Source organism: Rhea americana, unplaced genomic scaffold, assembly GCF_003343005.1.
Source record: "Rhea americana isolate MKP2758 unplaced genomic scaffold, rheAme1 scaffold_126, whole genome shotgun sequence".
NCBI classification, from domain to species: Eukaryota; Metazoa; Chordata; class Aves; order Rheiformes; family Rheidae; genus Rhea; species Rhea americana.
Genome location: NW_028185328.1, coordinates 2,807,682 through 2,834,898, shown reverse-complemented (window position 1 = coordinate 2,834,898; position 27,217 = coordinate 2,807,682). Strand labels below are relative to the sequence as shown.

Here is a 27,217-nt window from a genome sequence, read left to right as displayed (position 1 = left end):
CAAGTGGATCATGTTTGCCTGCTCTTTCACTCTTCCCATCCTTGGAAAAGACGGTCACAGTCAGGAGGTAGGTGCAAAAGAGGTAGTGGACACGGTGGATGGTAAGGGAGTCTACTTCTAGAGTTGCAATGGGAGGGAAATGAACATAAGCCTGTGATATGGCAAGACTCGTGGGATCACTGTATGCAAATGCAGGAATAACTTCAGGGCTTATTTTAATGTGTGCTGGACATCTGCTTTCTCACAAGACATAAGAATCCTAATTTTTTTTATAAAAGGCCTTTTCCCAGCCCCTGATTCTATGGGGTTTAAACAGCATTTCTTCCAATTGGAATATGTGAGGTTATTTCATTTTCCACTTTCCTTTCCTTACCAGTTTTTCCTCTTCTCTCTGTTGTTTGGCCTCTTCCAGTTTCCTCCTCCGTTCTGCCCGCTGAATTGCTCTCTCCTCCATAGCTAGAAAAACAGAAACAAGAGGATGTAAGGCTTAGTGGAAATGCACTATAGGATAATGGCAGAAGTTTGATGGACAGGAAGGATGACACCTTTTCTCCCTTGCCATGCCCCTGTTCGCCTAGAGAGGCCAGCGCTAAAGGCCTYGGTTTCTGCCACCTCTTATGGCCGGCAGTGCCATGAACACAGAAATACTCATAAAGACCTAGGACTGCCCCACTTAGATTCACTCTCCCCTCCCTCATTGACAGTCACAGCCATGAGGCTGGATTAAGAAATGAGCTGTTTCCAGAGCTCTTTATCCTTGCCTTCCCTATCTGAATGCTGAGGCTTCTGGCATCTGATTTAACACCAACTCCAGTGAGGTCTCCAAGACCTCCAGTAAGTTTCCATTGCTTATTTACAGAGGCACATCATGACAAAAAACATCCCTGCTGCAGTGACACACAAGCACTTGGTTTCATTAGTGAGAAACTATTGCTTCTTAACACTTTTTTTGTGAGGTAAGCTGCAATGCAGCAGTATTGCTGGCTATCAGCAAAGGTGTTATGGTCCTGACATGACCTCACAGAACATACAGTGGAGCTCAGAACCCGTCCTCACTTGCCCTGAAGTTCCAAATGAAGCACAGGCTGGTGCAACAGATAATCAGGGAGCATTCCAGTCTTTTGACCAGTAAGTTTCTTTAAGTTCTTTTCTTGCCTCTCCCAGGATCCTCTGCCAAGGGAAAGTCATTCAGTGATAACTTATTCACTGGGATATCCAAACAAAAGCACTTCAAAGATTTGAAAAAATTCTTATTGTCCCCAAGCTATATTGAGTCCAGACAAGTCAAAGTGATGGATGGCTCGGGTTAGGCAGTGTGGGAGCTGAACACTTTCAGTTAATGGAAGACAGCTATTAATGCCCAGCCATCATGGCCAAAAAGCCTTTGGTGATCCCAAAACTGTTGAAACGTTACCATGATCACATTCCAGATTGCATTTCAAGCAGACTGCAACCACCCCTAGGTTGATATGGAAGAACATGACTCAGGGATATAGCAGAACCTGATTCTACTTTACTACATGGAGGGGAAAAAAAAAAAAAAGCAGTGCTGCATGTTTAATGTTTGTATGCTGCTCCAGGATGGCCAGAGAAGGGGGGGGGGGATAACTCACAGAAGGCAGGGACTTGGAGCTCCTTCCCCAGCCTAGCTACTGTTGTCTCACAAAACCTGGGGTAGGCACTAAATTTYCTTTGAAATCTCAATACCTCTGTCTAACTTGGGTAAAAATGACCATTTGGCTGGTCCAGTTATTTGGATGTGCAATGAAGGGAGTAAGACTGACAGTAAAAAGCCCTATACAGAGCTTCTCTCTGTCTCTGGTGTGATAAGACTATCACAAGTGTTGAGAGTAACCACTGCCACAGCATACTGATCATGGACCTGGGGGGCTTACAGTGCCCTTGGTTTTCTAAGTGCTTAGCTTGTGCATGAAAACAGCTCTCACTCACAGCTCTGGTCAGGCTGTGAAAAAAGTGGAGAGTTTTACTTGTGTACTGTTATCATCCAGGAAGGCTGAGGCCAAGAAAGAGAGTTTTCAGACAAGCTATTGAGGACAGTGGTCTGGAATGGTCTTTGCTACCTAGAGTGATACCTTTCAGTATGGGATGAGCTGAGGTCAGTTGGCTGGAGGGCCTCCTGCTTTGGGTCACTGCCATTGTGTTTTCTGGCCCATTAGAAACAGGTGGGCTGCAAAAGGAAAGATTAATGAAACTCATCAATGAATGCAGTCAAATGATGTCTCATACCTACTCCCTATGATTAAGAAACAAGCTTTGTAGTTTCTATTCTCAGCTGTGCAGTTTCRTTACTGGGTCCCAATACACCTTTTCTCTGTCTGTAATGGGACTGATGATGCATCCTCTAGAGGGAGGATCTAGGTCTTTTGTATTTTCTGCAGTACTGAGGATGACACTCTCTTGTTTCTCCTAATTATATAAATCTCTGCCACTCCTATGTGTAACACTCCAGTGTTGCTATTTCTAAGTGGATCCTTTATGCTTCACATGGTACCAAGCCACTGAAAAATAAGGGAGAAGAATGGAGAACTGTGGCCAGGCTGATATTACCCTTGAGACTAAACCACAGGCAAGTGCAACAGTCAGTACCACTAATATGACTGAGGTATTCATGGGAGCTTCCCCCACAAATTCTGGCTCAACTTGAGTAGGAATGATTATGACTAACTCAGTCTGCTTTACCAAGGGCTTGTACCTCACAGGGATTACATTCTTGCACTTGAACTGCTTCCTCCTCTTCAGGCTTTTTTCCCTGGTTTGTGAGACAGGGTTGTTAAGTGCTAGCGTGACAGCTGTGGCTCGTGCTGCTTCTTCTTTAGCTCTGTTCAGTCTCTGATTTTCCTGCAGTTCAAGGATCAGCTCTTGCTGTTCCTGAAGCTGCCGCCTCTGCTTCTCAATCAGTTGTTGCTGGAAGGCATGACGGTGCTCAAAACAACTACCATAAGCAAGGGCAGTCTTTGGGCTAGGTGCCTGAAACTGCTGCGGGACAGTGGCTATTTGATTCCTGCACACAGCCCGATCCTGGGCACTCAGGGTTGCATGTTTTCGGGTAATCTGCCAGGCAAACTTGGGTTTTCTGTAGGAATGAGGATGAGGTGCATAAGAAGCATCCCAACAGGAGTGGTCTCTGGCATGGTCAGGGTCTTCTTGTATGAAGCAGGTTTCAGTTGACTGGGAAAAAAAGAAAAGAGAAAGACTTCGTAGTGATTAAAACCAAGCCCTTTTCTGTCTTTGCTACACAAGGAGTGTTTCTTTAACGAAACTTTAGTGAGATGCCTGAGAAGTAGGATTATCTCAGCTATGCACTCTTCCTCCAGTCACTAGGCAAGGCAGGGGGCCCAGTTATGCACAGCAAGGGAGGATGCGGGAAAGAACTGTTAAGGAGCTGTGTGCCATCTCAGGATTTCCTTGGGAGGAAGGAAGCTCTGGCAGGAATATGTCCTGGCTATTTTGTTAGGGAGAGCAGCTCAGGACAACTTATTTCTCAGGTGTTACCCTCATCTCTCAAGGGTTAGCATATACCATTTTGGACTGAGTTGTCCCTACTAAGCACTTGGATTAAAATAAAGGAAAAAGTAGTTGTTAAAAATGAAAAATACCAATTTAAGGAAGCAACTTCTGATTCTCCTACTTCCTTGTGATGTGCATTACTGTGAAACATCTAGGAACAGCTTTTTTTCCCCACACTTAAAAGCCAGAGGACTGCACTGGCTTGACAGAATCTCTTGTCATGCAGTCAAGTGTTATTCTTTCTCAGTCTAGGCAGGTATCAAATACATAACTGTAATCTCTCAGCAAAAGTGATCTGGGGGTGGGAATTTCATTGCAGCTCAAAGTACATGAAGGGTTTTCTTTGTCAGCAGGAGAGTTTATTTTAGAACTCATCTATCATCCTTCATGCTTACCTCCAGTCTTTAGACTTCCCTCATGAACAGTTGCAGGTGGGTATTTGGGGCTCATCCTGGGCAAGAAGTCTCCCTCTGGGGTAATTCTCTCTCTGAGCACACCAAAGCACTTCATTTGGAGTGTGTTGATCTAACCAGTGAGAACAGGGATCCCAATAGAGAAAACTACTGGGAAAAGATTTACCTTATCTTGCTGCAAAGGTTGATTCTGACTCATTTTAGCTGTCCCAGTCTTGCCAACCTCTGGTGGCTCATCCTGGCAATCCTTTCCCAGTGACACTGCCTCCAGCAGTTGTGCCATCTTTTTCTTTGTCTCCCCTCTCTTGATTTGCAGCTCTCGTTTTTCTGCCTCTCCTTGGCTCCAGCGCTGCCATGCCAGAAAGCAAGGGTGCAAAAGCCGCCGCTGGTTATGCTCCACAGACAGTTGTTTTTTCCTGAATCAGAAAGCACTTGCATTATGATAGGAGTGAGGCTCCTGTCCAGGCCTGCCTGAAACAATCACACCGAGTACAGCAGCCTGGGCCATGCCATGAGGCCCCATAACTTTCTGAGTCTTTCTGTTGCTTCAGTCTGAAGGCCCTCCAAAGCTGTACAGTGTTTCTGCAAGAAGGAGGGGGAGGGCAGAGAAGATGCCCATTACTTTGAAGTAAGTTCCCCTACTTCACATTTTGTATTTTCCTGTGTCATCTTTGGGCTGCAGGACAGTTGTCAAAGGGATATTCTATTCCCTTGCCAGCTGCATGGGGGAAGGGATAGTGCCTCCCCACAGAGCCTCCCACACACCTGCAAGAACAGAATTTTCTCCCGTTGTTGGAGAATTCATCCAACAGAGTCCCTGATGAAAGGCACTGGTCAAAATGATCTCTACTATAATGCTACTGAAATAAGCAGCAATGATACTCATTAAGAATAAGTATGGATCCTTATATTCTCTGGGGTCCAGAGCAAGTCAGGATAAGACATTCCAGGAAAGATACTTAGAGYGCAATTCAGATTTGCTGGAAGGTACTCAAACTCTGGTTTATCTCTRTTCTTTCATCTGTACCAAAATGTCTTTGGCAGACTGCAGGCAATGTAGCAATTTTCTCAAAAAGCTACAGTTTTCCTCCTGCTGGTTAGCTGGCAAGCCCCTTTCGCATCCTTCTGAGGACTGCACTGTCTAAGGTCTGCTGCAGGAAGAAGAATTCCACAGTGTACAGTCACTACCTGTTTTGATCTTGGAGATGAACTTCTAATTGCTGTGTCTCCCGTTCCACTTTCTGGGCCCAGTTATAGTTTCTCCAGGCTTGCAGGGCCTTCAGTTGGCATTTCCAGTCAGCAAAGGCTCTAGCTTTTCCCATTTTAATTCTGTGTTCCAGAATGAGTTTGAACCAAGCAGAGAAATGTCGTTGCAGGCACTGCATGGGAGAGTTTGATAAAAACTAATGAGCAAGTTATAATCCATCACACAAATGCTGATCCTCTACACCCTTCCCCTTATCTGTCTTTCTTTTATGAGATTCTTTTTAACATCCATGCTTTCCACAAGTACCCTTGAGAGTAAAGAAATAGTGCAGCTGGTACAGGACTTCTATGAAAAGCAGAAAGAGACTAGAAAGACAATATCACAGGATTCTGCTTTTGAATGAAACTCAGTTCACCAAGCGTAAAAGAATAAAGTAGGTGAGGGATATSGGAACAGCGTATCTAGAAACAGGAGAAATGTCTCAAAATCTAGAAAATGTCTAAGATTGTACAGGTAAGCATGCTTCTGTGGAGAATACTTCTCAAGTATCTCCATGGAGCACTCACTGTTYTTTTTGCGACTTAGACAAAATCAAGACACTTCCTAGCACTAATTTATGGCATGACCTAAGCTCACCCTTTTTTCAGCAGGAAGCCAAAGCATTCCCTCATCATGTAATTAGACCTATTGCCTCTGGGAGTTATTTATATTGTACAGAACAGCAATTTGCTATCTAATCTTCCCCATAATTCTAGCCCTGTCACTGCAGACACTGTTCATTTTGATCCTCCAAGTGGGTCAACTCACAGGATTCAGCTGTTTCCCTTTTGTCATAATGCCTTGTATTAAYTGCATTTCTCTCGGTTGCGGAAACCTCCAAATGAAGACTTATGAGAAGGACAAAATGTCAATGTATTTGCTACTTCTTTCTGCTTTAAGAAAATAATCAAAGCGTCATTATTGCTTAGCTCAGCTAAGCTGTGGTTTCTCTCACATTATGCCAGCCATAAATTGCTATGTGGTTTCATTTATGCTTATCTCCTTAGCTTAGACTGTGCTGGAGAGAGAGACTGTGTACTGCTAAACAGCAGCCAAGCTCAAATCCAGTACACAGGTAGATGAATTGAGCTCTGGGGAGAACCAGCATAAAAGCTATGGGATTCTTCTGCATAAAACATTCTAGATGTACATAAGTAGACATTAATGATGGTGACTGCTCTATTAATTAAAAACATTATGTAGTAGCATTCATATCTGCACAATGGGAAATTTATTCCCTTTGCTGAGCCTGCTCATATAAGATAATTCAGTACAAAAAGATCTCTCTTTAATTGCAGGTATYTGATTCAACTAGATGTTTAACCCAGTGCTGGTCTTGGTCTTAGAGGGCGGGATAGTCTCTCTTCCTTTGTAAACTCTCATGATGATGATATTGAGAAGTATAAAGGAAAATATGGAAAATTCCTACATTTAAGTATCTATCTTGGTAAAAGAGAAAGTATAGTTGACTTCAGACAGGAAGCACCCCTTTTAACTTATCAACCAATGAAGCCACTTGCTATAGGKTTTTTTTTTTCACAAAACCAGCTCTCCAAATGTAATCTCTCAGTAACAAATGAGTATGTAGGTTCAGGATGCCAGGAGACCTGTGTTTTTATATCCCTTCAAAGCATCATTCCTGTGCTATTTTTCAGAACTAGTGGAGTAAGAGGACAGCTCTRGGTCAATAACGAGGGCAAAAGTTACGGCTTCCTAGCTTTCTATTAGGAATTATTAAAATTTGTTTGTTTGCCTAAGAAGAGCTGTTGCAGTATCACTGTCTCCCCTGCACCCTGTGGGAAGGGATCTTCCAGGAACCCATTACTGTGGATAAGACAGCAGGCTGCTACTCTTGGAAATCCATCACAAAACTTAGTCCAGACCTCACCACTTCTTTTCCTCTTTCCTTTCCCTGCTCCTGCAAGGCCTGCAAGGCAATCTCTAAAATGTCTTCTACAAGACCTGCAGGAAGAAAATCTTCCCATGGACAGAATAGAGACTCTGTAGGCCCTTCTGTGCTCTTTCACCCYTTTTACTTCTTTCCCTCAAGGGCAAGCAAATGGTTCCAAGGCTTCCTCTGTTCATCAGCTTATTTACTTATCACAGAAGCCTTTGTGCTCACAACTGTTCCGGGAGCCACATCTTTTCCACAGTTCTTAGTGAAACATCCACATGGGGACACTGAGGCACAGACACCCTGGGGACGGAGGCTCAGGACTTCTTGCTCCCAATCTCACAACATAGTTCTTCCCCTGCTCCTTTACTTTCCTGATATCAGGGGAAGAGTTTGGAAGAAGTAAAAATATCCTGATAATGAGGACTTTTTACTTCAATTCTGCAAACACTAGCTGAAAGAGGTAGCTCAGAGCCTCAGATAAGAGGTGATGCTCACTTTCTGGTTATCGGTCTGAATCCTACTCAGCAGCTCCTGAACCTTTCTCTGTTTTTCCTCTCCTTGCTCTTCTTTCTTCAGGTCCAGCAGCAGTGGCACAGTAACAAATACCTCCTGCATTGACAGCTTCTGACTTTTCTCTTGTCTTTTCCTTTCCCTAGAAGGTGGAGAACATCAAGATCTAACACAGACAATGAGGAAAACACCATAGCACAGCGCTCTCCCCCTTTTTGGCCAATTCTAAGAGAATGACCTGCACAGCTTTGAAAGATGCTAATTATTTAACTCAGCCTTCTCAGAGAAGAGCCCTTGTCATGATTTGGGGTTCCAGTCATTAYGTGCAGTCTGGAGGCATATCTAAAATACAGCAGCAGGAAGAAAATAGCGAGATTTCAGRAAAGCCCTTGTACAAGAAGATTCAGGATCCCAGGGCTGCCCARGTAAATAAATGGCATCCCTACAGGTCATCTCTCAGCAGAAAAACTCAAGAGTTTTTCTGTCAAACTCAGCAGAAACAAAGATCCTGTCTCTACAGGAGTCTCAGCCAAGGATTCTCTCTTTTTTTTTCCTCTCTCAGGAGAGGAAGCCTATTTTAAGTGCTAGACTTYTAACACATTCCAGGCAAGCCAGCATTTCATTTACTTACTTTTTTAAGGCTACTGGTTTTATGCCATTTTGTACACTAACAAKGTTGATTATGGTCACAGATTTGATGGGGAGAGTGTGCAGCAATGCAGACACTGCTTTGTGATTCAGTGTGCCTACTGGTCATGGCTGAGGGGAAGCTAACAGCAATTTTAACCATTGTCCTGCTAAACTCTGCCTTTAAAGTTGGTAACAAAGCAATGAAAGATTTCAAAAGTGTTTGGAAACACAGCAACATAACATGTTTCCTTTGGGACCACCACTCCTCTTGCATTTAGCCACAGAAACTGATAAGAGAAGTTTTTTATATGTGATGAAGCAATGGAGAAYGGATCCATTGCTGTCTTACATTCTCCATGCTTCTGCCATGATGTGCCTCTTCTCAGCCATTTCCTTTCGCAGCTTCACCATCTCCCTCTGGATTGCATTTTCCTCCTGCTTGGCCTTCAGTGCCTTCCTTCTGTCTTCCTCCTGTGCTTGCTGCTTGGCCTCAAACAAGACTGATTTTTTAAGGGCCTTTTCTTGTCTCTGAAGCTCCAGTGCCTTCTGATACTTCATTCGATTTTCTTTCACCTGGGAAGGAAGAAATCAGCAAAAGTCAAAGCCATCAAAAGCTGAAGTATTTCAGGTTCACTGTAAACTGTCAGAATGGGTCACAATCCACCTTTTACATGAGGCAAGCAACCCTACTTAYAAGTGGCATTGCCTGGATTGATTCTGCTCTCAGACGAGCACAGAACTCTATTCAAGAGGGTGGGATTAAACCAGCATCACTTGATAAGAGCAAACACAGAACTGAGGGCTGCAGTGGCTTTTCCTGTCTGTCTCCAGAAAAAGGGGAAAATCTGAATAGATGTAATGAAAGCTGACAGTGCAAGCTGCTGCAAATGGCTTTCCATAAGCACGTGGAAACAAGTAACATTTCTGCTAAATCTCCAAGGAATATCCTTGCTTATTTGCCTCTGAGTCAGGGATCACTGCAGGTTAGGAGAGAATACTGAGGACCTATCACTGAGTACTTCCTCTAATCCTATAGTTCTACATCTTATTCCTTTTAACTCTGCTGCCTTGCCTACACACCTGCTTGTGTCTGAGCTCCATGGTTATTCGTGGATCTGCAGGTTTTTGTTTTTTCTTGGTATCTTCAATTCTCAGGTCTTCCACTATCCCGCAGTCTACCACTTTACTCTGCAAAAGATGCTGCAGGTATTCTTGCACAGAAGAACTTTCCAGTTCGTGTTCCAGATAGCTGCACAAGTCTGAAATGAGGAATGCAGATCATCTCAAACCAGTCTGAAATTAATATACCTCTCTTCTGCAGATCACAAAGCCTAATATAATTAGAGAGATCACTTTTAGAGACTGTGAATGCATTTCTGATGAAAGGAGATATATTGACTGCATTCCATTTATTCCCATAGACCCTTTATCAGTCTCCCTTTGAACATGCTGGAGCAATAACAACATTTTGCCCATTTTTATTGCCTTGATTCTAAGCATCTCAAGCCGCTGCATAAATTTGACAGGCAAAAATCCCCAAGAGCAAATGAAATAAAATCTCTTTTACATAGCGAGGCATCAAATGTTTATGAAGTGCATTTATGCAGTCCTACAGCAAGCTGATGTAAAAGCTGGAAAGAAAAAATATTTTGCCTCTAATCTTGATCCTACCGAACCCACTGTCCTGGCCACAGAATGACTCGTACCACTCAGTCYGACCAGCCATAAGGCCAGGCTCCCTCCCCCAGCACATCCTCAGAAAGTGAGCCATAAGTTGTTTTGTTGTGCTCTCACCATCAAACCGCTGGTACTTGAGAAAGACTGCAGAAGGCTCTTCCAGGAGGACAGAGCCAACTTCCTCTTCTCCATCACTTGTCAACTCCAGTTGTAGTTTGGACTTTATCCAGTTCCTGAGCAGCTCTTGAGCTACCATGAGGAAAGAGACTGATGACTTTACTTGTTTTAAAAATATATGGGTAAGTTTAAACTAGCAAGACTCTGTCCCTGAGATAGTTAGATGACACAACTGAGAAGACTGTCTAAAATGACTAAAAGCTAATCTGCAACAGAAAACTGAATAAGACTAATAATTCTGTTTTCATATTCTTGATCTATTGAAAAACAGGAAGAGAAGGTGGCAAATTTCTTCCCTGTCATATAGGAAAAATGAATTCTTCTTCACACCATTTTTCCTACAACATTCTCGGGACATTTAGATCACTTGTGTGATTAAAATAATACTTATCAAGGAGAGAGAATATATATGAGGTAATTCGTAACTCAGATAGCTTTCAAATGTTTGACCTTTGCACTTGCAGATACTTAGAAGTTTTCCACATGTACGACTGAAGCTGCTATACATTAAATACAACAGGAATCACTGTTTGAACAAATGGTTGCTTGACTTGTACAGTTTAACTTTTGCAAGCACAGCCACTGCAATAGCAACCAACATGTCTAAAGTAAAGTTAATCAAGTGGCAAGCTTAAGTAGGGACAAAATTAAAACTGTAAACACAGGAATGCACCCATGGTACATTTGCTACTCTCAGTGAATTCAAATGCCTGACAAACAAGCTGGTATAAATTCCTTCCGTGGATAAATGTAAACATTCCTCTTTCAGAGCTCTACTCAAGAGCCAGGATGGCTGACATGGCTGCTGCCCCAACCCACTGCCCAGCCTCTGTACAAARTGGTCAAGCTGTTCCTGAAGCAGAGCACAGGGCTGTAAACTGCAAGGTGTCGGGAGCTGTCCCGTGGGAAGCTGGGCTGACTATGCAACAAGACTGGGCAGAGAACAGAGAGCTTGTCAGTCACTACAGAGCAAGTCACCCCTGTAAACGTACAGAGCCTTTAGTTAAAAGCATCTGCTCCAGATATCCAGTCCAACCACAAAATGAAGATACTTCTAAGGAATATCTCCTGATCTTCTAAGGCAATAAAATCAAAATGAACAATGAGGCTTTTTAAAGCCCCTTAAAAAGGAGTGTGTGTGTTTCTTTTTTTAAAAAAAGAACATAAAACCAATGTTTAGTGCTCTTCAAATCACTTTTCTTCTCTTTTATAATCTCTCAGGCCAGTTCAGGAACAAGGAAATATATCTGATAAGATAAAGAAGAAAGAAAAATWGCTTATCACATGGGGAAAGGGGGTAATTTTTTGACTGCGGAATGTGAGCGCCTCGTAACTAGAGTACGTAAGTTTTAATATGTCTTATTGGTACCTTTCTTTGCCAAAAATTCCCGAGGGACTGGTAGCTGTAAAGGGGGAAATACTAGCACAGAAGGGCAAAAAGAAATAATAAAAAAACACAAGGAAAACAAGTAAAACTTTTCTGCCAGTGATAGAGAGCTGACTCCTTTTGAGCCACAGTGTATAATGCATTCAGATAGTGCAGTGTAAGCAAGTGGGCGTACTCTGTGCTGTTAGATGAACCTTGGATGACTACAAGTGAAAAAGCTGACTTCCTGTATTTGAATGGATGTTCTTGACAGATTTCATCTCTTCTGAAAGGCTTACTTTTGAGTCTTAAAAGAACAGTTAATTCATAGTTTTTAAAATCCTATCTTTTAACARTTTTTTACACTGCAGATGTACTTCCAGCATTGATAGGGGATCATATCTCCACTGTTTACAAGCCAGTTTTATTGTTAGATCGTAGTAAAGCACTTGTGGCTGCAGACATTACAAAGGGCTTATTTACTTAATGAGGAAAATTTTGTGGGGGAATCAAAGCAAAAACACACAATAAGTCACAGATGTGAAAGTTACTGAGGGTTGTTCTATTTTCCACATTCTGACCTGCTGTCAAAAATACATCACRCAATTTCATCCTGTTTATTCAAGCCTAGTAACTTTTATTTGATCTTACAGTTTATCCCCAAAATGCAGTTTTTATCCTTGTCTTGACTTGAAATCCCCAGGAGAAAGAGTTCATCCTTCTCTTTGGTAATCTAACTAAAATCTACCTTGAACTCCAGCAATTGGTTCTTCTTATGCCTGTTTCTGWTAGATGAAACGTTCCAGTCTACTATACTATAAACAGTTTCTTTTGGTCTCAAGCTTTATAATAACCTGTTCAGACCAGAACCATAAAGGTGGATCAAGAAGAGTTCCTTCAAGCACCTTGTGGCAAGCAATACTTATGCTCACCTTCCTCATAGGCCTCATCATGATCTTGCAGCTGCTCCATGCTTTCCAGATTCATCACAGGACCACAAAACCCTTGTAGATAACTTGGCTTTTGAAAGGAAAAAGCTTCAGAGACTGCATATTCAGAGGCTTGCTCCACTCTCTTTAAATTAAAGAAAGGAAAACATTTCTAAGGAGTAATGTGCATTCATTTTCAAACTTCCTATATCCAGGTTTCTCCTCAACCAAACATCAAGGGAAATATAACCCAAAACATATCATTCTTTGGAAATACATTTCTGCTATTGCTCTTGATTGACTGGAGAAATTTGACTTAGAAATGTTTAAGTAATAAGCATCCATTTGGCAATTAGTGCCAATCACAGTGATCAAAGAACACGTTGGGAGAACGTGAACAGACAGCCCCTGTGGGATGAATGGAGACTTGCTGAGTTAGTCCCCWGCAGCCACCAACTATGACAACTGGTATCAACACCTTGTCACAATCATCTGGCCAGGGTGCAAACAAAGTCTGAACAATTTTCTGTCCCATATTCATCTTTCTGTGAGGTAAATGGTCCTGGCTTGTCACTGTATTTTAACATGTAACACTTGTACCTCAGATAGGCCAAACTTCTGCAGAACTTCTCCCCTTGGTGATAGGAGGAACCAGAGCAAGCTGCTGCCACAGAAATCTAGCAGGCTGAGTGAGGAATATATGGTATATATGGTAGGTCCCATATGGTAGGTATATAGGTGCTGAAGGTACTCGTGGAGGCAATACAAATGGAAGATCGCAACTGAATTCTTTCTCCTTGATTTTAGATCATAACAAATTCAGGAGAAAGCACTCTGGGGTAAGTCTCTCACTTACACATCATCTGCAGCACTGGTCAACAGCAAGTTTTACCTTTTACCCATAAGTTACGTGCATAACAACAGGATATCTTACTCCTGGGTAAATCACYGTGAAAATTACGTCACCTTGATCCAGTGCTCCACATTGTCAGAGTCAAACTTTGGCTGGAAATAAGGTTAAAAAAATAATAAATAAAGGCGTTTCGAGCACTCGTCTCCTTTCTGAAGCACAGCATCAGGCCCCGATGCCCCGACCGCCGCGCACCGCGCGCCTCTCCCCGAAACGTCCCGCGGCGCCGCCAGGCGCATGCGCCAACCGCGGGACACCGCCCCGGGCCCCGCCCGGCGCTGGCGCCCCGTCATTGGACGGTGCCCGGCGGGGCGCCCCTGGCACCCCCAACGGCCGGGCCCGATTGGGCGCCGCCGCCGCCGGCCGTTCCTTCCCTTCCCCTCTCTTTCCCCCTCTCCCTCCCCCCCGCACCGTTACCGTCGTTCCGGCCTCGGCCGTGAGGCGCCGCCAGCGGAACAGCTCCGGCCGGTATCCCGAGAAGGCCATGGCAGCGCTCGGCACCGCCAGGAGCCGCCTCGGCGCTGCGGCGCCGCCGGGCCCACAGTCCGCTGCGCCGCGGGCCGCTTCACCATGGCGACGCCGCCGTCGCACACCGATGATGTGGCGTGAGCTGATTGGGGCGGCTGCGGCGCGCGTGGGCGCCGGTACGGGCCGCGGGAAGGGCCTGGCGGCGGCGGCGGCGCGTGGCCGGCGGCGGAGCGGGCGGCGATGCGGGTGGAGCTGCGCGGGGCGGGCGGCGGGCGGCTGGGCGCGCTGGCGGGCCTGGGCCGGGGCGGCGGCGCGGCGCTGGCGCTGCCGGGCTGCCTGCTCTACACGCGCACCGGCTCGGCGCCCCACCTCACCCGCGACACGCTGCGGGCCGTGCGCGGCGTGCCCGCCGTGGCGCAGCTCACCCTGCCCGCGCTGTGAGTACCGCGGGGCAGCGCTGCCCGCCGCCCCCGCGCCTCCGGGGGCCGCCGGGGCGGTGGTTCGGGAGGGGACGGGGGCAGGGCCAAGGGGGCGGCGGAATCCCCCAGCGCCTTTGGACCCAAGCCCTCTGAACAGTTGCGCCTCTTCTTTCCGGCTCTCCGTCCGAATGGGGAGCTCTGTAGAAGGCTGGCGGCCTTAAAATTGGCGGAGGGGAAGCTGCAAGGAGAAGCTAAGGTCATAAAGCTTGCTAGAAACGTCCCCCCTCCCCGCCTCGTGTAGCTGCTGGGCGATGCGCATCAGTAACGTCATCCCGAAGGTCCGGTGGAGAAGGTGCCTTACGGCCTGATGTTCTCCAGCAGGGCTCTGGGTAAAAACTTGCTGTCTTGCCACAGAATTGTTATCATCCCAGTTTGTAAGCTGTGATTCTTCATCTCTGAGCTTCTGCTGTTTAGTTGTGCTAGGTGCTTGCTTCACTGCCTGGTAGCTAGATGATAACTCTTGGCACCTAGCCCAATCCAAATTCAGGCAATATGTAAGTAAAGAAAGGGAAGCTGTGGTTACGCAGGCACCTCTTTTTCTTGATAACTGTTTGCTTAGATAACGTGTTTCTATGTCTGGATGCAGGGCAGAACTTCACGAGGTCCTGGAAGAATATAAAGAAGGAGCTGCAAAATTTATAGGTAGTGTATGTGTGTTTGCATATGTTTCCAAGGAGATACACAGGACGTTCAACTTTCAAGAAGCTGTGACTGGGTTGGGACAGTTTATTTGTTCAAAGTGATTTGAAAATCCTTTTTGCCTGGAACTTCTCAGAGGCTTTAACAATTGCAGTGGCTATTCTTGAAAGGAAGGCTGCATGGCGTTGAGACATACTGTATGACATTTGAAACCTCTAATCTAGCAAGGGTGATACATTTCTGTAGCTGATATGTTCTCTCACTATGTTATATCCTTTCTTTAAAATCTTTGGCTTGAGACTTTTCCTCAGTTTAGACTGTCAGATGTCAGATTTTCCCAGTGTATCAGTTGATTGGTCAAGTGAATCGGCTATTGCGTCTGGTAAATTATATTGGGAGGAGCATTACTCAAGCAGAACCATAAATAAGATCTCGAAGGACCTGTGTAGCTTGTAGAACCAAAGGATATTATTTTATGGTTTGTCCCATTGTTGCCCTCTCCTTTTTGCAGTCAAATTAAGCTGRGGCAAAAGTCTGTCTTTGTTGCTGGGAGCTCAAATGAGCAACATTAGTCTTTCTCTTTGTTCCCAGGTATGCCGGACACAGTGCTGTACTGCTCCCTCCAAGATCCAGTTACTCCCTGTCCCTCTGGCTACAACACTAACAAGGTATAGTCATTGTAAAGACTTGAAAGAGTCCACTTTAAGTTCCCATAAGAAGACTTCCAGTCTGTCTCACTAAWCTGTGTGGATGTGCTGAGACTGCCACAAGATGATTTTCGTGCATGTAGAAGAATAATTCTCTACACAAAGAGAAATGCCAATTACGTGCTTATAGCTCCAGCTTGATGAAGTTGGATGTTTTCTTACTTGGCAATCTGTTCCCTGGGTTCCTGAACGGCTAAGTGGCRATTCGGATAGGAATGGGAGCCCTAGGCTTTCATGTTGTTGTGGTTAATATACGGTAGTAAGAGGAAATGTGTATGTCTTGGGTTATATGTTGAACAAGCTCAACAGTGATTACACTGATAGGCAATAAACTGGAAATCCTACATGTCTGTGTTTACAATCTGTTAGAGATCCACAAAGAGGAAGCATGTAACATTTCTGCAGGAAGCAGGTAGTTTTACAGACCTTTGCCAGTTCTCTCCCACAGGCATATGCGTTCCCTGCGCAGTCTGTCCCTTAGCAAGAAAGGAATTACCTGCCACTTKTTTCACCACTATGCAGCTATAGGATGCTGATGTTGATCTAAGCCTAGATGTTGCAGGCTTGATTCTGCTTTTCTTGAAGTTGGTGAGGACTTTTGTTGCCAAGTTGCAAGGCCAGCAAGTTGTCCTTCTGCAACTGGGTCTGTGCTGACATGTACTTAAAGAATTTTGAAAGCAATTGGATAGAAGGCTGTGCTCTGTATGACACAGGCTGGACTTAAATAACCATGGTATAAAGCTCTCTTTCTCTAGGCTATCTAGGGCTTTAGTGGCATGTCTGTTTTACTTACTGAAARCAGGATTTCCACTGGAGAGAAGAATGTAGATAATCAGACTTCATTAGGCTTTGTGTCAGGCCTCTAATAGCTCTGACTTTTTCTCTTCTTACCTTCTCCTGCTGCTCCTTGACACCTTCATTATCTAAGTGGCAGCAGATACTGACTGATCAGCTTGCTACTGCAGAACAGCATTTTTGGGTGTCTCTCCTCTTTGGGATTGCTACTTTTTATGGGAAACTTACGGAAATGTAATTATTTTAAATACTTTGTCTTTCTGTCTGTCTGTCTCTGTTTCACTCTAATTTAGCTAAAACTGGCCACTGAGGGCCAAAAATAATCAGGGAAGATGGATGGACAGACACAGAGTGTAATTGCACAATCCTTCTGTTTTCTCTGGAGACCAGACAAAAAATAATTGCTTCATTCATATTTTTTGCACCAGCTGATCAGATTTTCTTTGTGAATTGTATGCATGAGACCTGTGCTGCTTAATCTCATCTCTGGTGTGTGGTAGAAGACTTCATTTAAACTCTCACCCTACAAAAAAGTCCCCACAATACTTTTTTGTTGGTTGAAAACCTTTCCCAAATTTAAAAAAAATCACTAATGGAGTTGCAGACAAAAAGAACTAACTTCTGAATGATTTGAGCCCAGACTTGAACCTGCTTGAATGCTCCTTTAAATATTGAGCCCCACAGTGTTACAAGACTAACAATATTGCAACAGAAGGAGCTGCCAAGCTGCACACACAAGGTAATTAGAGATTCCACAGAATAGGATGAAACATGGTAGCTTCTTGCATAGTTGCAGGAGCTCCAGTAGTTGAATGTAAGTGAATTAATTTGCTAGTCCAGATATGTTCATCTAACTTAACCACTCAGCACCATTGCTTTTGTCTTGCTCTGAARTCTTTTGTGGGGGTAATGATGGAAGATGGGATCCATGCATGCGCACAGCGTGGAAAGCCAGTGAGGAGACTTAATTTTATTACAATCCTAAAGAATACCTGCCATTTCTTAGCTTGTTGGATTTCAAGGCTGTGTCTTTCTTTTCCATGTAGTATTTTAGTCCTTTCTTGGGTGATTGGATTTGAGATCTAAAATACCGCTGAGTGCTAAGATTAAATCGTGTAATGTTTTTCTGTGCTCTAAGTATACATACTTATATATTCATATGAATTGTGAGAATTCACTACTCAGAAGAGGAATTAGTTCGTTTCTTCTGGCATTTCTGTAGCCAGAATTTCTATAGCGCATACAGAATACTAGTAAGCTGTATTTCCTGTTGCAACATTTGTGGCCATTCATAGAGTGATAATACAGGTTTGAGAGGAATTAAATCTTTATTTATTTGTTTATTACTTGTGCTGCTAATTTGGATGATGATAGGCCAGCTGCTCTATCTCTGACTCTCTAACACCCTTAAGTGGTCATTGTGTGTGAAAGGCAAGATGCCTATAGGAAAAAAGGGAGAAGGAGATGTGTATGATGGTTTCATCAAAGAACATCCCAGAAATCCCAACGCAGCCACTGATCTCCTTTCTTTCCATGTGTCGGGGCACCTGATGATCTCAGCCATGCTCCTGGAGAGCTTATCTACAAAGTGTTGTTCCAGTATCTGCTATTTTACCAGACCCCTCCTCTCCTTTGACCCTCAAGGTCTGTTAACCTTTGCCACAAACCTTCATCCCTGTTCTTCCTTGACAGACAGTGTCCCTGTGGGGGAATTCAGGGCGCATGGAAGTGACAGCTTCTAAATTCATGGATATACAACGTGCCATCAAGCCAGACTGGTTTCAGTGCATCTCTGATGGAGACACCATTTCTGGGGAAGTTGGTAGGAAAAGGGCCAAGAAGTCTGTGGATAGGTCTCTTTCCTTCCTGGATATATGCCTTCAGTTGCTGGAGAAATCACCGGTAAGGTCCCAAAAATATCTACGGGAGCTACAAGGCAGCTGCTTTTTGGTCTGTGTTACACCCTAGGCCAGTCCAAGGATGTCATTTAGTAGGAAATCTTGTTACACGTTATCAGGGAATGTACAGTTGACAGTCTTGGAGGGGGCATGATCGGTAGTACAATGGTTTTTTTTCTACCATTTTCTTATCTTATAACTTGTCTCCAGCTCCAGGACACCTTTATCTACCAGTTGTGGGGAACTCTTTTTATTTTATTCTGCTTTTGGACTCAAGTGGACATTTTCTACTTACCTTCATGCCACATACCTGGCTAAAGTAGGATTTTTCTCATTCAGATTGAGACAACTCATGTTCTAGCCCCTTTAGAGCTTTGATTTGCTCTGAAGACCCCCAGTGCCAGGTGAGGGAGGACTTGCTGGGATTTGCTAGTACTGTTCTTTCTTTCCTTCAGCAGGTCTGAGATGTCCCTTGCTTTTGATGAAAGGGAACCTATCTGGGTCTGTAGTGGCAAGGAGAGAGTGTGACAGGAGCTGATATTTGTATCCCTTGAAAAGCAATTCATTGTGAGCCATGGTGTCTGGCAGCCAGGGTAACAGAACTTGCCTTGTATCAAACTTAGACACCTTGTGTTCCTGTAGTGCTTAGGGGTGTCTACAAAAAGCAGCGTACAAAGACGATCTGTAGTTATTGCCTGTAGGGAGGTGGAAAGAACAACACAAAATCCTCAGTGATTTAGTGTCAGAGTTAGGAGCAGAATCTGGTCTCTCTTAATGCCATCTCTGCGTTACACCTGGACTTCACCAGTGTTGTGTGGGGGCTCATCCCACTTAGGGTGAAACACCATAGCTTTGAGACTTTCCTTGGAAAGTAGGGTTTAAGTAGCAGGGCTGTGAGGAGATGCCTTGGATGTGTTTGGCAGAACATTCTCTAACATTTGTAGCTTTCTCCTGGACCAGGAACTACAAGGAAGTATAATGATTGGGGCAATTGAAGGTGGAGATATCTTGGAAGAGAGGCTCAGATCAGCCAGGGAGACTGCCAAGCGACCTGTGGGTGGCTTTCTGCTAGATGGCTTCCAGGGACGTGCCATGGCCAAGGAGACCAAGTTGAAGCTGATAGCTTCTGTCACAGCAGAGCTGCCAGAGGATAAACCAAGGTAAGTTGTATGGGTGACATCCCAAGAAGCCCCTCCATCCTGCAGTGAGGAGAGTCTGCAGGCTGCTATGCAGTATCATTGTAGGAAATAGTCCTTCTCTTGCACAGCACCGTAAGAGTGCCGGGCTGCATACCCCCTGCCATTTCAGGCTGCAGACTTCAACCCTCGTTGCAACTTTTAGCTGTAACTGTCASTGAGCTGTGCTCACAGCATAGATCCGAATATTCCCCATGTTTGGGGAATAATCGAGATTGAATTCAAATATTTATTTTCTTTAGGTGGAATTATAGGCAGGATGCGTCTGGGCTGTTCGCATTAGACCTCTAAGGCCATGGTTTACTTTAAGTTCAGCTTAAAAATACTATCACACCATTCTACAGGGAACCTCTTTTTTTCTGTAGAAAAACTATCATTCCAACTCTCCAGTCTGAACTGAAGGAAAGCAGAGAGCAGTGCAGACAGAATCGGTGAGTGCTTACATGGTCACATGGCAGCCAATCTGATCTGGTGAGGCACTGAGCCCCTGAATTTTCAGCGTTGGTACAGCCTCACCCAAAATAATCATAGAATCGGTAAGGTTGGAAGGGACCTCTGGAGATCATCTAGTCCAACACCCCTGCTCAAGCAGGGTCACCTAGAACACGTTAGACAGGGCTGCATCCAGGCGGGCCTTGAAGATCTCCAGAGAAGGAGACTCCACCAGCTCTCTGGGCAACCTGTGCCAGTGCTCCGTCACTCTCCTAGTGAAGAAATTYCCCCCTCAYGTTCAGACAGAACTTMCTRTSGTYCAATTTGTGCCCATTTCCTCTTGCCCTGTCACACGGGACAACTGAAAAGAGTTCTGCCCCATCCTCTTGACACCCTCCCTTCAGGTACTTATACACATTGATAAGATCCCCCCTCAGTCTTCTTCAGGCAATAATAACTATTCTCTGGTTAGATTGGCATAACATGGGGCTTGTGGTCTATTCTGAATAGTGGTTTGTGCCTGTCTGATCCATATCAGAGCCTGGACAGTAGGAACAGCGTATTTTGACTCTTAAAAATGGCTGACAGTAACTGAAGACTTCCAAAAAATGTGTGTTAATAACACCKTGTGACACCTAGTGGTTCAGAGGTGGGGGAATTGCTAGCATTGGGTTGAACTTGGCTTTTTTGGTGTTCTGGATTGCTCTCACTGCCTTTGTTACTACTGCTCTTGGACGGATGCTTTTCTTTTCATCTCCTGAAGGGGCTGACTCGGACTCATTTGTCTTTCTGTAGCTGTGCTGCCCTCTGCTAGCTGAGCACTGCTCTGAATGGTATTCCAAAGGAAATTAAATTCCAAAGCATGTGTGTGATGTTGCAGTTTGTTCATCCTTACTGGTGCCTAGAGTTTGAATTTTCCTGACAATTAGGAGGTTTGCTGTGTTGTTGTATCCTGTCTGACTGAGCTACTTTAAAAAGGTCCCCTGGGAGCATTAGAGTACAATCTGCTCAGCTAACCTTAGTAGCTACCAGTGCATCTGCTTCTTCTATCAAATAGTTTGCTTCTCTGGTTAAGACAAGTGCTGCTGACCTCTCTCTAAGAAGAAAGCTGGTTAGCCTTAGGGGGTCTTGTACGAATCTTATGCAAATTTCAGAAAATCCTGCTTTCATAAATCACCCTTGCAGTTTTGGCTGGAGAAGCTATTTTGCASCTATGTTCTACTCCAATACGGAAATCTATAGAAGACAAAAACTTAATGTATTTCACTGAAGAAATGACTGTTTTCTGCGTGGTGATGAAATGATCTTGTAAAAGTAATCTTTAGGGTCCTTTCAGATCTCTAAAAATACTGAAATTTTGTGGTAAAAAGTATTTTCCTTTTCAATAGCAGCAAAACATTTGCAAGATCAAATCTTTGTCCTTACTTATACAAAGATAAGTTTTACTCAGGATTTTGATCACATATGCACAGCTACTCTGTTGAGTATCATTCTGTTCCTGTTGTGGGAGCATGAAACATGAGAAACTTGTGCCGTAAATCTTCTCCCATTCATATTCTGTGCTCATCAATTTAATTGGAGTACTTAGAAAAGTGACTAAAAATGGCACCTTGTGACTTCATTTATCAGCCCCTGTGTATTTTGCTAATTATCTGTTTAGATCATTGCCCTACATTAGCTTTTATTGCTTTCAGCACAGCCATGCACCTGCGGGAGAGCGGGTGCTGCTGTATTCTCTTCTGCTTCACCCACCCTCAGGGAAGCTGCCAGCTAAATTTGGCTAACAGCAGGATCTCTGTTAAGAGACATTTAACTGATGGCAATCCAGCTGGGCTCTTCCTGGCTCTTAATGCTATGTCCCAGAAGGTGTTACAGCCCAACCTATTGGGTAAATCATTTCTTTTGGAGAATTGGGGACATTATTTGGAGAATAAAGGGATCAATGAGAATGAAAGGGTGCATTTAAGCAGGTAACATGGAGAGAGGAAGGATGAAACAAAGCAAGGAAGTTTTTCCTTTTYCAAAGGTGTTTCTCATTAATAGTCCTCCTCCAGGCAGTCTTCCAAGTGCTGTGTGATGTGGTTGTCACCTGAAGCACTTGTGTCTTTGGCCAGCCATCTACTGCTGCTCCTGATAAGTCTTTTAGACTGTCTCCTAACAGCTACCAAGCAAAGGAGTCTGTGTACCCAGAAACTGATAGTTACCACAGGCAGAAAACATAACTGTGGAAAGTATCCGTTCTTAGGTGTAAGTGTTAGGTAAATCTTGTACTTAAATACATTTATATGAGTGTAAAATAAACTAAATCACTTAAAATATAATGAACACAATGAGGTTTTCCTTGGTAAATGAGGGATTAGTGCTATCTTTCAAGTAGGAGATGGGGGCGGGGGGGAGCCAATTGCTGTATACTAGGTATGCTGGTGGTGTGGAAATGGAAGTGCACAAGATTGAGTGATGACTGTTGTATCTAACTGCCTTTTGTTTAGCAGCTCTTGGATTAAACTACATATGCTGGACATATCTTGAGATGCCTGCTTGCTTCTGCTGAGAATATTCTAAATATACCGTTTTCTGCTTCTCTTGCAGAATCATCCATGGTATAGGCAAACCAGATGAGGTGCTCGAGTGCATTGAAAGAGGAGTGGACATTTTTGAGAGCTTCTTTCCCTTCCAGGTGACAGAGCGAGGCTGTGCCTTATCTTTCAGCTATGACTACCATCCCAATCCTGAAGCAGCAGGTAAGCTTCTTGCTGGTCTTTTCAGTGCTCGTTATCATCCTGGCTGTATCATCTGGCACTGTGCTAAGCATAGTTTATGCTTTAGAAGAATCTCATGCTGTTGAGTTCTGTCCTTGAAGTAAGTGCAGTAACAGCTGGGAAAAAATGGAATACCTCTGTCAAATGTTGGTTTTGAAGGCTGCATGTTTTGAGGGGAAATCTGAAGAGAACTTGAGGCATCAGTCTGGGATCTGAATTTCTGATTAGCCAAAATGTCCTGAAGTATTTCTCGAACACCTGTTTAACAGAGGTCTTTATAGGCTTAACTGTATTTATCAACTCTCAGTAGGACTGTTTGACACCACTGGCAAATCTTATGTTACCTTTAGCAGTGAAAGCTGGACCTATTTAAGTGGGGAAACTATGATACATGGTCTCTAGATTTGTTTGAATCTGTGGTTTTTTTTAATAACATTTTTTTGAAATTCCTTCTCCTTTCTAACTGACTAAAGTTAGGGATCCTATTTCTTCGGACAGCTTTCCTCTTGTCCTTGTGTTTATCAGTTAATATCACAATGAAGATAAGGTGTTTGTTTTTTCTCCTGGGTAGAACCTAGCGCCTTTTCATGTTTGGATAACTCAAAGCCAACTGAACAGAACAGAATATCCTGTTTCTTTGTGCTGTGGGGTTTTTGGTGTTCTTTCTTTCTTTTTTTTTTCTTTTCTTTTTTTTTTTTTTTTTTTTTTTTTTTTTTTTTTTTTTTTTTTTTTTTTTTTTTACCTTCTCACACCTTACTCTTAAAACTCTAGGATTCTGAGATTGGGACAGTCTTTGTTCTGTGTCTGTGTAACACTCAGTAAACAAGGGTTGTGCAAACAGTAATAATATTGATGTTTCCAGAGGTATCTCCTACTTAAGAATAAGCCTAAAAAATGCAAACTTGCAAAACTTTGGGATGATTTTTTAAATTTAAGGTACACTGATGAAAAGGCTTATGTGGAATCTTTTTCATCAGTGCTACCAGCCTCTTGATTCCAGCTGTTCAAAAAGAAAAATCCAAATCTCTGCTTGATGACAGCATGTGAAGTAGAATGATTGAATATGGATGAGTTGCCTGTCTGTTCTAACAAAATCTCAAGAAAATCAATTTGTTCAGGTGATTGCATTCTATTCAGCGTGAGGTTCAGGTTGGAAATATTTTTGATATTAAGAATTCAGCTCAGTAGAGCAGCAAAAAGTTGTTCTGCTATTTCAGTTCTAACTCTACGTTAGGTTTAGTAGATCACTTTCCCCTTGTCTCTTTCCATTTTGATAATCTAAAACTGTATTTGTCTCAACTTAATCTATGATGATTAAATGAAAACAGTTGGTTTGTATGGGAAGGAGATGGAAACTTGTGCCAAGAGTTTTTTTTTTTTTTTTTTTTTAATCTGGCAAGAGAGTAGCAGAAATATCTGGTGTTGGATTTCTAACCTTTCTCTTCCATTGCTGCCTGCTGATAAAAGGCTTTTTATTTTTAAACAGTTTTAAAACAGAATGGGGTCCAAGACCCAGAGAAAAACAATGCTGAAAAAGACCAGGATGAAATCTCCAGAGCTGACTCAGAAATGACACCATTTGAGATATTTCTGAAGGACAAAAGGTATGTGAGTTTGAGAAGGATATCTGCAGCTGTATCACTAAATATGAGGGTTTTGAGGGTTTTGTCCTCTGTGTTTGATTGCATGTGGTCAGTAGCTGGATAGGAGATTTGCAAAACATACAAGCATTGAAGAAAATATTTCTGGACGTTGAACAGAAAGTGCTGGGCAAGTGTTCTAGCTTGATAACAGGCAATAGTGTATGAATGAAAGCACCAATATTTGCCCAACCTAAAGCCAGGGATTTTTCTGAACACTCTAGCAGCAGTTATAAAGTATGTTTCAGCTGAAAGACAGAAGTCGAGCAAAGGCTGTCTGAGGATCATCTTGTTCTTCTGCATCTCTGATCTAAGTTGAGTCATCTGAAGACACTAGATCTTTTTAAACAATAGTAGGGGACGCTTTCTGTCTCAGTTCGAGCATATGCTGAGTGAGCTACCTTCAGTTTCTAGATACCTGACAAAAACCTTGGCCTACTTTACCACTTGTCTTTCCACCTCTCCCCGCTCTGTGAAAACAGTGCGGCTTGTGGTGGAGGGGAATACTGCATACAGAAACAAGTTGTTCTGAGGAGTGGAATCAGCAAATCCTTGTTTCTGTTGGATTCTTCCTCCATAGACCTCCATATCTGGTGAGGTGAGTCTCATGCTGCAGCTTTTCTGTCAGGGAAAGCACAGATAAGACTCCTCTGTTAGCTGTGTTGTGGTCAAAGTTATCTCCTGACTTGTGTGGCTTCTTGTTGCCATAGTGATGTCCTGCCTGCTATTTGAGTCCTTCATGACACTGGCACAGAGGTTGGATATCAATACGTCTTACAGCAATGGGACTCAGGCCCTCAGGGCTTTGGGGCTGAGGTCCCTGCAAAGGCTACATAGTAACTGTGSATGTTCTTTAGTGCTTAAATGTATCTTCTTACCTTTGTTATCCAATGCTACTTCCTCCATAGATACCAGGATGATTTTGGTCCCTTGCTGGAAGGATGCACCTGTTACTGTTGTCAGAGGCATACTCGAGCCTATGTCCATCATCTCCTTGTGACCAATGAGCTGTTAGCTGGCGTCCTGCTCATGATGCACAACTTTCAGCACTACTTCAGCTTTTTCAGTGCCATTCGAGATGCCCTACGAGACAATAAACTGGATCAACTGAAAAAGCTGATCTTCGGGCAGGCACTCCAAGGCCCAGCAAATGCAAAACCAGGCCAGTGATTCAGAGAAGATGGTGAGAAGGAGAACCTGCCACAGGGGGAAGGTTGCAGGTTTCATCCTTATGCAGTGAGACTGTAAACTGCACTGCCAGCAGGGTCACCTGGGACTGCTAGACAGTTAAAGACCTCCCTCCCTGGAGGGAAAGGAGATCTTATTCAAGCGTCCCTTTCAGTTAATTGGCTTGATGCATTCTGGGGATATGGAGGAGCTGAACAGCTCACAAGACCAGTATAGATAGTTTTATTTTCAGTTCCTCACTGGTGGGTTTTGGGGTGGAAGAATAGAATTACTAAACGTGGGATTGAGGAAGAAGCAGGGCATATATTTAAAATGAATCCAGCTGCCTGATGGGAAGCTCAGCAACTGTTTGGTATTCTCATTCCAGATTCAAAGGGTATTACGGGTTATTTTTTTGTAGAAAATTGGGGTGACATGGCTCTCTACATCATGCAACTCCTTGATGAGAGATCCTGCCTCGGTCTAACACATTTCTGCTTATGGCCATTGCCAGCATCAGTGTCCTTGAAGAGAACTGAATGGAAGTGCTGTTTTATTCAGATGCATGTAGGACTGCATGTGCATTTCTCTCTCAACACTGCCTGCAGTGTGGATTGTTCTCTGGGACAGGTATAAGCCCTCCATCTCAGCCTGGCCTTGCCTTACAGAGGCCTAGTCTGCAGCATTAGAGCTGGAAAGAAGAGAAAATGCTTGATCCATGTCCTGCTGTAGAGGGTATTTGTTTTTGTTGTTTTCTGACTCTGTACCCTTCCACCTTTATGGACTAAGATTTCAATCCCACACTAGTGTGTGATTGATAACTAATATACTGTTCTTTCCAACTGCTCTAGCACTGGTTTGTCATAGCAGACCATGCAAATGTTCGTGTGAGATAGAGCTGTGGAAATCATAGGAAAAGGCATTTAGAAGAAAATTCTTGTGCCTCCTTATTTTAAAATATTGCTCAGTTATGTCACATTCCTTTTATCCAGTTGTTTTATGTCTCTTTCATTAGAATCATGAATTTATTTGTCTTATGTTACAAAGCAATAATAAAATTTTTTTATTCATTAAATTGGTTCCTCAAGGTGTGACAGAGATGGTGTACTGAAGGGTTTGAGTGGAGTGATCAAGATGATATTTCCTAGAAACTTGATCCAGCAGCTGCCTGATCGAGGACAATGACCCATCTAGGAGTAGGATTCCGTCACCGAGAAGGAGCCCATATCGGTCACTTCAGAAGCCACAATAGAAAAGGAAACGTTAAAAAGGCTCACCCCCTCTCCCTGTGAAAGAATATGAATTAAGCTTAGAAAAATACCACAGTTCAAGTTATTGGCCTTAAAGCAATTAAGGATTGATCCACAATTCACTCTTCCCTATTACTTTAACGCTGCTATTTTAAAATTTTTAATGTCTTGCATCAGCATGGCTCTACCATAGAGTAAGAGTCTATAGTGTGCCCGTCAGCATTGCCTGTCCATCTCTGTTTCCTCCTGCAGAGATAAAATGGTGTTGGTCCCTTCTACCTTTTTAGCCTTATCCAATCTGTTGTATTGTTTCTATTCCACAGGATCCTAAAGAAATGATGCAACAGCTGCTTGAGTGTTGTCTTAAAATGGAGATTAGAGGGGATAATTCAACCACAGAAACTGCATAAATTATGTGATTATCTTCTTTCCCTCCAAAAAGAACCTTATGATTGTTAACGATTACAAGGATTGACACATTGTTGTACGCTGTTTGTAGGTGGG

General features: G+C 43.5%; 2 protein-coding genes across 5 annotated transcripts; one reads left to right on the top strand and one right to left on the bottom strand.

Moving 5' to 3' along the window:
- Positions 1–261: 261 nt before the first annotated feature.
- CCDC191 (coiled-coil domain containing 191) lies at positions 262–13,858 on the bottom strand. Of its 3 annotated transcripts, XM_085326041.1 has the most exons (12): positions 13,701–13,858; positions 13,340–13,378; positions 12,377–12,518; positions 10,019–10,150; positions 9,305–9,483; positions 8,574–8,797; positions 7,580–7,736; positions 5,130–5,320; positions 4,108–4,357; positions 2,714–3,189; positions 2,094–2,188; positions 262–456 (listed from the first exon to the last, which is right to left on the bottom strand). In XM_085326041.1, exons 1-12 carry the CDS (start codon positions 13,767–13,769, stop codon positions 344–346), a joined length of 2,067 nt encoding a protein of 688 aa, XP_085182167.1. In that variant the 5' UTR covers positions 13,770–13,858; the 3' UTR covers positions 262–343. The 3 variants fall into 3 exon arrangements, with proteins under 3 accessions (XP_085182167.1, XP_085182169.1, XP_085182168.1); XM_085326043.1 differs by lacking the exon at positions 2,094–2,188; XM_085326042.1 differs by lacking the exon at positions 13,340–13,378 and having other exon boundaries at positions 263–456.
- Positions 13,693–26,538, top strand: QTRT2 (queuine tRNA-ribosyltransferase accessory subunit 2). 2 transcript variants are annotated; one of them, XM_085326045.1, is made up of 8 exons: positions 13,693–13,888; positions 14,817–14,872; positions 15,461–15,537; positions 18,064–18,273; positions 19,230–19,429; positions 22,487–22,638; positions 24,143–24,260; positions 25,205–26,538. In XM_085326045.1, exons 1-8 carry the CDS (start codon positions 13,854–13,856, stop codon positions 25,464–25,466), a joined length of 1,110 nt encoding a protein of 369 aa, XP_085182171.1. In that variant the 5' UTR covers positions 13,693–13,853; the 3' UTR covers positions 25,467–26,538. The 2 variants fall into 2 exon arrangements, with proteins under 2 accessions (XP_085182171.1, XP_085182170.1); XM_085326044.1 differs by lacking the exon at positions 13,693–13,888 and adding an exon at positions 13,962–14,188.
- The last annotated feature ends 679 nt before the right edge of the window (positions 26,539–27,217 follow it).

What these genes read in the sequence shown, in the direction of transcription:
- CCDC191 (XM_085326041.1), bottom strand. Translation starts at nt 13,769, where the DNA reads ATGGCCTTCTCGGGATACCGGCCGGAGCTGTTCCGCTGGCGGCGCCTC. An exon ending in CGGCCGAGGCCGGAACGACG is followed by an intron (nt 13,379 to 13,700) that starts GTAACGGTGCGG and finishes CCTTATTTCCAG; the next exon opens with CCAAAGTTTGACTCTGACAA. An exon ending in TTCAGACCGATAACCAGAAA is followed by an intron (nt 5,321 to 7,579) that starts GTGAGCATCACC and finishes TCTCCCATGCAG; the next exon opens with TGCCTGCAACGACATTTCTC.
- QTRT2 (XM_085326044.1), top strand. Translation starts at nt 13,992, where the DNA reads ATGCGGGTGGAGCTGCGCGGGGCGGGCGGCGGGCGGCTGGGCGCGCTG. An exon ending in AGTTGCTGGAGAAATCACCG is followed by an intron (nt 18,274 to 19,229) that starts GTAAGGTCCCAA and finishes CTCCTGGACCAG; the next exon opens with GAACTACAAGGAAGTATAAT. An exon ending in ATATTTCTGAAGGACAAAAG is followed by an intron (nt 24,261 to 25,204) that starts GTATGTGAGTTT and finishes CTTCCTCCATAG; the next exon opens with ATACCAGGATGATTTTGGTC.